This window comes from Danio aesculapii, chromosome 18 (genome assembly GCF_903798145.1).
Source record: "Danio aesculapii chromosome 18, fDanAes4.1, whole genome shotgun sequence".
Lineage (NCBI taxonomy): Eukaryota > Metazoa > Chordata > Actinopteri > Cypriniformes > Danionidae > Danio > Danio aesculapii.
The window spans coordinates 2,325,426-2,336,570 of NC_079452.1; the positions used below are offsets into that span (position 1 = coordinate 2,325,426).

Consider the following 11,145-nt stretch of genomic DNA (forward strand, 5'->3'; position numbering starts at 1 on the left):
TCTAAATAATTATTTAATATTTGTAGCCTATGAGCTATTGCAATGATGGAACTGTAGGCTGATGATCCATTTGCAGATTTTTACAGGAATAACGAATCACACTAACGTAAATCACAGAAGGTTAACTCACTCACAACCTTCTAATGATCGGTTGTAGTTATGCAGGAACAAACTTAAATACTGACAATATTCAGGGCAGGCAGCAGACATTCGTACGTCAGAAGACAGGCGTGGGTCATGGCCAGGCAGATAGCAGTCATACTAATATAGAGCAGAGCAGGCAGATAACAATAAAAAATTCAGGAAGTCAGCCCAAGTCGGCAATAGAGAAACACAATAACACAAGAAATAAACATTCAGAGATGTCTGCAAAGCAAAACAAAACTTTGCACTCAATAGTTGAACCAGCGTGTATTTATGTGATGCTGGATAGCTTTCAGGTGCTGCTGTGCTCAGCACAGGGTTCTGGGTCTTGTAGTTGGGCTAATTCAAAACTCGGACAAGGTGGCCCTCTGCTGGCGAGTGAGTATTAGTGACCGAACCGGTCACAGCTATGCTTCTCACCATGTATTGCAGATGCAGACATCTTTTCTAAAACATACTACAAAAGCATGTTTATTACTGAGGAAATTAAAACAAAATTATATTTTAATTGGACATAACCCATTATATGCAGCACCTGTGGTCACTGTATGCTACATGTTTAATTCGAATAAGCTACCCAAATATTACAAACTGAATCCTCATAATGTGTATAAAACTAAATATAGTTTTATTAAAGATGAATAGCTGGACTGCATGTTTTTCTTAGATTATTTGTATATTGCCAAACCATCCTATCTAGTATTGTGAAAAGGCAAAGCTGGTCATGCTGAAAAGTGCATATTGATATTTTTGCTGATGATGTCTACGGTTAAAGCACCACCCCGCAGTCAATAGCTGCAGATGCACTTTCGAAATATTACGTGAGGGAACATTATCAACTGTTACCAACTGTAAATAATGTGTGTGTAATGTGCTGCAGCTGTGTCAGTGTAATCAGTGTCCAAATTGGTAAACTGTTTCAGCTGTGAGATGCAAAGCATGATGGTAGGTGTAGTCCAGGTGAATGGCTGGTGGAGTGTTCACCTAGCTGAAGTGCCCTCTAGTGAGTCTGGTGGGTATGCATATTAATAAACCTGTGTTGTTTTTGTTGTTGTTGTTTTTTTCAATGGGATTTTAAATACACTTGGCATGTTTCTTAATTATCTGCAAACATATTATGGTATTTTTATGCTTTAAAAGAATCAAAAATTTACATAGGCTACAACATACCTACATTTTAAAAACACAGGATTTACATGAAAACAAAGAAACAGTAGTATTTGAGGCTCACAGTATGTCGTTTCAGTGTACTGAGCTCTTATTTTTCTGCTATGCCTCAGGTATATCCAGATTTCCATTCTATGGCACCCTTTAAAAATATAATCTCAATAGAACACAGGAGGAATTTTTCTTTTAAAACAGTTCTAGAGATATAGTTCAATCAACAAAAGTCTGCAATGCTGTTTACAAATGATTGTTGGAACAATGGATTCAGGAAAGACCAAATTACTGAACTATTTGTAACCCCAAAATTGCAATCTTAGTTGACTAACGATGGTTTTGAGAATGCACACCACATCAGTACTAAATAAAAATAATGATTCTGCAAGGGCTATGCAAACTTTTTAGCATACTCGTGACACAATAAGAATTAGCATTAAGGGTTGTCCTTATTTCTCCAATGACACCTCCTTCTCTAGAAAAGATTAACACCCTGCTGAGCTATAAAACGGGTCAATTTTTTAAAAGTTGGATGGTCATAAAAAATTGGGAATGCTGTGTGAGATGTGGATAACGTTAAACATCTGTCTTTATATGTATTTTAATCATATAACTGCTGCTTTCATATCTGATTCATGTCAGCTCCAGGGATGTTTCAAGTTGAATGGGATGTACCAGCATGGAGAATTTATTATTGGAGGCCTCTTTGAGGTACAAAACCTCAAAGCTTTCCCAGAACTTAGCTTCACAACTGAGCCTGAACTGCCCCAGTGTGAGGAGTGAGTGTTGTTTAGATGGGATTGTGAACTGCTATGCTGAACAAAGTACTTTGTGCTAAGACTTGGAGAAAAACGGAAATGTGTTCATGATTTAACTGTTCTATAATTTTATAGCAGTCTAAAATATACAGTAATCTCATTTCAAATGTAAAGCAGGCTGCATAGATTTCTATTTAGTCATGAGATCTGTTTTGCCTTTTCCAGATTCTATATGGCAAGTTTCCAGCAAGCACTGACTATGGTTTTTGCTATAAATGAGATTAATAGCAATAACAAATTGTTGCCTAACATCACACTTGGTTACCAGATTTATGACAACTGTTTAAGGCTTGGAGTGGCATTCCGGGCTGCTATGTCCCTGGTTAGTGGGACAGAGGAATCCTCAAACTACAGTTGCACTGGCCCTCCTCCCGTGATTGGCATTGTCGGGGATCCTGGTTCAACTCAATCTATAACAATTTCAAGTGTCCTGGGGCTGTTTCGGGTTCCTATGGTAAGAAATTTGGTTCTAGCATTTGATATTTTAGTTTTAAAAAAAGCGTTTGTAAATAGTTATTATTTTTAAATAAGAAATAACATTATTCTTAATTCTATGCTTCTTATTACTTCTAAACGTCATTAAAATCACAGTGTAAAACTTACCCGAGAAGCCTATTTTTTACTAATTTTTACTGATTTAGGTTAGCTACTATGCTACCTGCTCATGTTTGAGTGACAGGAAAAAGTACCCCTCTTTCTTCAGAACAATTCCCAGTGATGCCTTCCAGGTCCAGGCTATGGTTCAGATCTTAAAACATTTTGGATGGACCTGGGTTGGTCTCCTCTACAGTGATGATGACTATGGCATCTATGCTGCTCAGTCCTTCCAGCAGGAAATGCAGATTGTGGGAGGTTGTGTGGCTTTTTCTGAAATGTTGCCTTATGATAACAATGGTAAAGACATTCAACGAATAGCAGGAGTTATTCAGAGGTCTACAGCCAGAGTTGTTGTAGCATTCTCAACTGATCTGGCATCTTTGATGGATGAGTTGCTATTGCAAAATGTGACAGGCAAGCAGTGGATTGCAAGTGAGGCTTGGACTACAACACCTGTCCTGCAAACTCCACAATACTTACCACTACTGGGGGGCACACTGGGAATCGCCATCCGGCGTGGACAAATTCAGGGACTTTATGAATTTCTAAAAAATCTTCGTCCTGACAATAATCCAAAAAACAGTACAATAAGAATCTTCTGGGAGACCATGTTTGGGTGCAAGTTTGAGGTTGGAGGGAAAAAAGTAGACGAACAACAAGAAATAAGGAGAAACAAATGTTCAGGTCAAGAGGATCTGAGCAACTCAGAAACAGCATACACTGATGTGTCAGAGCTAAGAGCCTCTTATAATGTTTATAAAGCTGTTTATGCCTTGGCACATGCACTTCATGACCTGGTAAAGTGTGAGGAAGAGAAAGGGCCATTCACTGGGAACAGCTGTGCTGACATATCCAATCTAAAACCATGGCAGGTAAGACTTGTAAATAGTACAAACTTTATATACAATATATAATATATATCTAATATTGTGCCACAGATTTTATATAACGTGTGTCCTGTATACAAACTGAACAGCTGGTTCACTACATACAGAATGTAAAATTCACTACAGGCTTTGGGGATCATGTGTCATTTGATGAGAATGGAGATGCTCTGGCCATCTATGATGTAATGAACTGGCATCCAAGGTCTGATGGGTCGATCATTGTTCACGTGGTCGGTGTGGTTTATGAAGAGGCAATAATAGGGAAAGTCTTAACACTGGATGAGGATGCTTTATTCTGGAACTTTGAGACAAAAAAGGCAATTAGCATATAACATTTAAAATAAAATTATTAATTCTGTGCAAAAAGTAATTGCATTTAATCGATCCAAAATAAACAATTATTTTGACATACTGAGTATATTTATGAATATAAAAATACACGCATGCATATATTTGAGAAAATATATGATACAAATTATTTCTAAATTTAAATAACTACATAACACACACACACATATATATGTATGTATATCATATTGCATATTATATCATAATCAATATTTAAATGTCTTGTTATATTTTCATATAAATATAATGTTTCTATTATTGTGTTATTATTATTCTATTTTTTTTTTGGGGGGGGGGGGGGTATCTTGATTAATCGCATCCAAAATAAATGTTTTTACATAATATATGTGTGCTTATTATATATATATATATATATATATATATATATATATATATATATATATATATATAATAAGCACACATATATTATGTAAAAACATTTATTTTGGATGCGATTAATCAAGATAACCCCCCCCTCCCCCCCAAAAAAATAGAATAATAATAACACAATAATAGAAACATTATATTTATATGAAAATATAACAAGACATTTAAATATTGATTATATTTAGCCCCCAGACTCTGTATGTAGTGAGAGCTGCCCCCCAGGAACCAGGCGAGCCAGGAAGAAGGGTCTCCCTGTCTGCTGTTTTGACTGCCTGCCATGTGGCGATGGAGAGATTTCTAATTCAACAGGTAAGATAATTAAGAATATTTGAATGCGTATTTTACCTGTTGGATCATTTATGTTTATTATTGGTTAATAACAGTACAGTTGTATTTTATTCTGTCAGATTCACCTGAATGTTTCACATGCCCAGAGGATTTTTGGTCGAGTGCAGAAAATGACTGTTGTGTTCCCAAAGAAATGGAATTTCTTTCCTATGATGATCCGCTAGGAATATCGCTGACCACTGCCTCTCTTTTAGGAACCTGTTTCTGTGTTCTTGTGTTGGTTATTTTCGCTTATCACCATAACACTCCAGTAGTACGCGCCAACAATTCAGAGCTCAGCTTCCTTCTGCTGGTGTCACTCAAACTGTGTTTTCTGTGTGTGCTGCTGTTCATTGGCCAGCCACAGTTGTGGACATGTCAGTTAAGACATGCTGTGTTTGGCATAAGCTTTGTCCTGTGCATCTCAAGCATTCTAGTTAAGACTATGGTGGTAATAGCTGTATTCAAGTCCTCGCGGCCAGAGGGAAAATCTGCAATAAAGTGGTTTGGTTCAGTGCAGCAAAGAGGGACAGTTATAGCCCTAACTTCGGCACAGGTCGTGATATGTACTGTCTGGTTGTCCTCTGCATCCCCAACACCCCATAAAAACAACCAGTACATCCATTCTAAGATAGTATATGAATGTGCTATAGGCTCAGTTGCTGGTTTTTCTCTGCTCCTGGGATATATTGGACTGTTGGCAGCAGTAAGCTTCTTGTTAGCCTTTATGGCAAGGAAACTTCCAGATAATTTCAATGAAGCAAAGTTTATCACATTTAGCATGCTGATCTTCTGTGCTGTGTGGATTGCATTTGTTCCAGCATATGTGAGTTCACCAGGAAAATATGCAGTAGCTGTGGAGATATTTGCTATTTTAGCTTCCAGTTTTGGATTACTGGCTGCCATATTTGCCCCAAAGTGCTACATAATTATATTACATCCAGAGAGAAACACTAAAAAAGCCATCATGGGACGATCAACTCAAAAGAAATAACTTAACATGCTGACCGCTTAAAATAAATTGCTTCACTAAGATCCTATAACAAGTCTCACTCTTTTGATTTATGAACAACCAAGATTTATGTTCATTCTATAGATTTTTAAAAGCAAATCATGCTCAAAAAGCATGAATAATAAAAATCCAATTATACAACTAATCTTCTTCAAGTTTTCTGTACTACAGCCCTCCCAGGGGCGTAGATTTAGGGTGGATGGAGGGAACGTGTCCCCACCAATATCCACCAACCATTGAAATGCCCTCACCAATAATTCAATCCGCTCCAAAAAAAAAAAAAATCACGACGTCAACGTTAATTTAGACATGCAGAAATGGTTAAGTGACGTTCTCTCCTCGAGTCCTCTCGCCCCCAAAACACATATGGACATTTTGATTGGCTGTGCCTTTCCCTGCTGTCATGAGGGGGTGTGGCTGCGTTTAGATACCATAGATATATACATTAGATGTCGTCTACCCTGTTGTTTTCTATTGGAAGGAGTGCGTCAATAGCGTTGCCATTTTAGTACATGGTAGCGCTCCTTTGAAATGAACGCAGGACCAAGCTGCAGTGAAGGACTGTGGCCATCCAGAGCCAAAGATATACACATATACACATTTATCTCTGATCGGGAGTTTTCCCGGAGGTCAGTATGCAATTTTTTTTTAATTACGAAAATAACAATTTGACTTCACTTTTCTACATTGATGGATAAGTGACTGCACGGACATTCCTGACAAAAAGCATGTGTTTGTGTGTATGAAAATGTACTATCCACCCTCCCTGTTAAATTTGATCTAATCTATGCCCTGAAACACACTGCCTCTCCTGCTTTTACTTCTCATTGTGACGGAGGCAGTGATTTGTTTGTGAATGAATCTCTGTTATGAACGACTCGTTCATTTAGACGACAATAATACAAGTGTCTGGCATCTCAGCATCTCGTTGTCATATTTCTTTTGCATTGTTTGCTGATTTTTTTCAACAAAACTAGCATAAGCGGTTGTATTTAGCATGGGTTGGTGCTACTTTGCCTTATGGTGAATGCAGTAAGTGACTGTATTATCATCAATAACTTTACTTGTTTAGCACAAAAGTTTATAACATACAAAAACGTAAAAAACTAAATCTTACCTATAAAATGTTCTGCCTTTATGCTTTGTTTTCCTTGTTTGCTCATTACTACACCCGTAGTAGTAGTAGTCCAGCATCTTCACGTAGTAACACTGTCTTGACTAGTGCGGTTGAATGACATTTGCCCTGAACAAATTTGGTGGCGCTATCGACGCATGCTCAGGGTCCCTATGCGATATCTAGTGTATATATATCTATGTTTAGATACAAGCAGCGCCAAACACGGTCGATTGTTTTTTTTTTTTCGCATGTAAGAATAAGGTTTGTTGGGTGACACACAAGCGAACATGGTGGCAGCAAAAAAAAAAGGTAGTCATTATGTTTTTTTGACGAAAAGCTACTGAATGAGCCCATCATGATAATGCCAGTAATGTTCGTGTTTTTTCCCCGCTTTAACACACAGTCTATCGTTATAGCAGACTGATATAGTGAATAATGTGAATAATATGGCCTGAAAACTAACTGCTGTATAAACAGCTAAAGTACAGTATATGATCCCCGCCAGTTCTCCTAATCTTTCAGAGTAGCATGTCCAATTTCGGTTGAAACAGTTTGTCAGAAAAAACACAGCCTGTGTACAGGCATAATACTGATATTTGAGACATGTTTTGTTTGCACTATGGCTAAAATAAACGGAAGTCTTTATTAAACTCTCTTTATCAGTTAAAAAACATTCTTTTAACATTACACTATCAGGCCCATAGCCAGCTTATGGAAAGGGATGGTTATTTTTTCCTTAAAAACTGAACCTTTTTGCAGTTATTTGCCTGATTTTCAATGTAATAATTAGGAATAAATTTTACATTTTAGTGAGATATTAAGAACTAATTTTTGCTGGATTAGCTTGTCGGTTGGTTATCATAACCACACTTTTTGATGTACCAAAAATATTTTCTACCATTTTGTCAAATTGCTTAGCATACTATTTTAAGTTAAAGTTCAATTTGTTTGTTTACAAATGTGCATTTAAACTGTAAGTTTTATATTACAGTTTTATAACTAATGGAAATTTTGAATAAAGAAATATTAAAGAGATATTTTTAAAATACAAATTTATTATCATCTATCATTACATTTTTATTTTTTAGAAATCTATTAAAACTTTTAAAATTAAAAACTGATATCCATAGGTAAATAAAAAACTGCCCTCACATTCAACTTTCCTCAGTCAGAATTAGGCCATTTGAATAATAAAAAAAAAAATTACAAATATGAATTAGCCAACTTTTGGTCTTTCAAAACATACTTGGCTATGGGCCTGACTAAGTATTTAACTTAATAAATTGTGTGAAGAGAGGATTAATTAATAATATATTTTAATAGCAATTATATAATTAATAGCATACACACACACACACACACGCACACACACACACACACACACACACACACACACACATATATATATATATATATATATATATATATATATATATATATATATATATATATATATATATATATATATATATATATATACGGGGGGTGGGGGGGTGGGGGTGTCATTCACCCGTCCCCAGCAATGTCTATTGCAAACCTACTCCCCTTGAGCCCTCCTATGAAATTTGTATCCGTTTTCAAATATTTACCACTTGATGTTTAACAGACCAAGGAAATTGTCACAGTATTTCATGTAATAATTTTCTTCTGGTGAAAGTCTTGTTTCTTTAAGTTTGGCTGGAATAAAAGCAGTTTTTACATTTTTAGCGGTCAACATTATTAGCCCCCTTTATTTTTTTCTATTTTTCACAGAACAAACCACTGTTATCCAATAACTTTCCTAATTAACCTAACTTGGCTAGTTAAAGTAATATTGTAGTTAACAATTTTTTTTTAAATTGCACTTTAAGCTGAATACTACTATCTTGCAAAATAAGTAGAAATATATTGTATACTGTCGTCATGGTAAAGACAAAAGAAATTAGATATTAAAACTTTGTCGAAAAAATATATCTATTAAGCAAAAATTGGGAAATACTTTTTTAAAGAATTGCAAATTCACAGTAGGAATGGGCAATACCACAATTTTTGAATTTGATATGATACCGATACTTTTAGTTACAATTTTTACAATACGATACGATATCACTTATTTGCATCTTAATGTGATTTTTTAAAATGATGTAAATTAAAAAAGATCATTACACACACACACACACACACACACACACACACACACAGAGTTTTTAATAACTATTTAATTACAATAGTTCAAAAACTGTATTGGGTTAAAAACAATTACAGCATATTACAAGAAACATGTATATACAAAATAAAAAAATATTAATTAATAAAAAACTAAAATAAATAATAATAATAATAATAATAATACAATAATAAAAACGAATACCACCAAATTTACAGCAATATATCACAACCTCCTACTTCATTAGGTTGACATAAAATACTTTCAACACCCCATACAAGAAAGAAAGAATCAACATCATTCACCAGTTCATAAAATTTATACTCCATTACAAGCCTGATTTTTACCAAAGCTCTAATCAAGTTCAAAGGATCAGTATTGCTGTCAAACAGCATTTTGTTTTTTTCTTGTCAACCATACTGCCAGTTTTGCCTTACGTAATAAGAAATTTGCAAAAACAATTTTATTCTTATTTAAAACATTATATTTTGGTCCAAAGATAAAAAGACTATTTGTAAAAATGAACCCAAGTTTTTGATACAAGTCTCTCAACATGCCAGACAGTCAAAAAAGCCTTGAACATCCAATAAATAGGTGAAACATTGTTTCTTAAGAGTCACAAAATAAACATTTATCTCCTTGCAAAGGATTTAAATGATTCTTATAGCGATTTGTTGCCAATATCCAATGAGAGATCCGCCATTGTAAATTCCTGCTTCTTTTTTCAATTGGTGCCTTATATAATGACCTCCAACATCCTTTTGGAGAGGTACCCATTTCAACAAAATATGCCCATTTGGTTTCTGGAATTTCTCTCAAAGATCTAAATTTAAAAATTGAACACAAAGACAATAGAATGACTTCTTAGATATTTCGTCAAAAAGAAACCAAGTTGCGGTGTTTTAAACTAAAGTAATCTCGCATCATCCTCCTGTCAATCTTCTCAATTTACTTTCACACTAATCCTGGGAAATAGTCTTAATTACTTCTGTTTGCAATGGTACTACAGGAAACAATTATTGAACCACAATTTTTCAATAATCCTTACAGAGTGTACATTGATCTTCACAGAAAGTTTTTCTGCAGAAATCCAACTATCCATTATTCTTATATGGCAGACTTTGCATATTCCCGCTTTAATCAATCTTGTGGAGAACCCCTTAGATTTCAAAATCTCACTAAATAAAGAAGGATTATAAACTAATGGTTCCTCAAGTACCCCTTCTAGTAAGTTCTCTTTTAACCATAAATATTTGCCATGCATTTAATACTCATGTATAAAAAGAAGAAAGTCCATTAAAATCAATATCTTTCAAATTCATTAAAAAAGGTGTCTGTTCAGTTTCATCCGTCCCACTCTATTTAATTTGTGACGAGTGCTTAAAACAGACACAGGCCTCCAGTTTTTAAGATCACTCAAATCTCCCTTTTTTGGCAAAAGTGTTAGGACCGCTCTTTGACAACTTGTAGGAAGACTTTTTTCTTTTAAACATTCTTGAATCACTTCATAAAAATCATTTCCAATAATATTCCACACAGACTTGTAAAAATCAATAGACAGTCCATCAATTCCTGGGGCTCTACCCGTCTTCATCTGTTTTACTGCATCCATTAGTTCTTGATATGGAATAGCACTGTCCAAAAACTTGCGCTGTTTTTCAGTAAGAGTAGGCATTTTTTTCCATTATTTGTGACATGCACTCAATATTAGTTTCTTCTTTCTTGTGTAAGTCTGAATAATCCACTGCAATCTTTCTAATTTTTTGAATAAAAAGTCTTTAGTCCATCAGGGGTCTTCAAACAATACATTAATTTAGTTGTTTTGACACTTTTTCTAAATGAAAAAAAAAAAGAAGCATCCATCTCACGCAATGACATAAAACGAGATCTTATCAAAGCACCTTTGGCTCGCACTTGCAATAATGATTCTAAATCTTGATTTTTTTTTTTTACTTAAATAGACTGCTAAAGATGAATCAGAATACTGAATCATACCAGATATAATATGACAGATTTCATGTTCTATCTCTGAATTTTTCTTGTTTCATTTTTCTTGTTGAAAACCACGTATATTGTTGGCAAAATATTTTTATTTGAAACTTTCCTAACTCCCAGCACTGTAACAATTTTTTAAAATCTTCTTTCCTAAAACTCCACTCCTCCCAAAATAACTTAATTTTTTGTAAGTTCTGTGGTTGCTA

The 11,145-nt window shown here is 34.8% G+C and overlaps 1 protein-coding gene across 1 annotated transcript; it reads left to right on the plus strand.

Moving 5' to 3' along the window:
• The first annotated feature begins 1,914 nt into the window (after nucleotides 1-1,914).
• LOC130246096 (extracellular calcium-sensing receptor) lies at nucleotides 1,915-5,663 on the plus strand. Its single transcript, XM_056478957.1, has 7 exons — nucleotides 1,915-2,084; nucleotides 2,289-2,577; nucleotides 2,765-3,111; nucleotides 3,304-3,592; nucleotides 3,697-3,924; nucleotides 4,528-4,651; nucleotides 4,750-5,663. The coding sequence occupies exons 1-7, from the start codon at nucleotides 1,975-1,977 to the stop codon at nucleotides 5,661-5,663; spliced, it is 2,301 nt and encodes a 766-aa protein (XP_056334932.1). The 5' UTR covers nucleotides 1,915-1,974.
• The last annotated feature ends 5,482 nt before the right edge of the window (nucleotides 5,664-11,145 follow it).

Coding starts and splice junctions, on each gene's coding strand:
- LOC130246096 (XM_056478957.1), top strand. CDS start 1,975: ATGTACCAGCATGGAGAATTTATTATTGGAGGCCTCTTTGAGGTACAA. Junction 3,112..3,303: donor CTGGCATCTTTGATGGATGA/GTTGCTATTGCA, acceptor TCCAAAAAACAG/TACAATAAGAATCTTCTGGG. Junction 3,925..4,527: donor GGAACTTTGAGACAAAAAAG/GCAATTAGCATA, acceptor GATTATATTTAG/CCCCCAGACTCTGTATGTAG.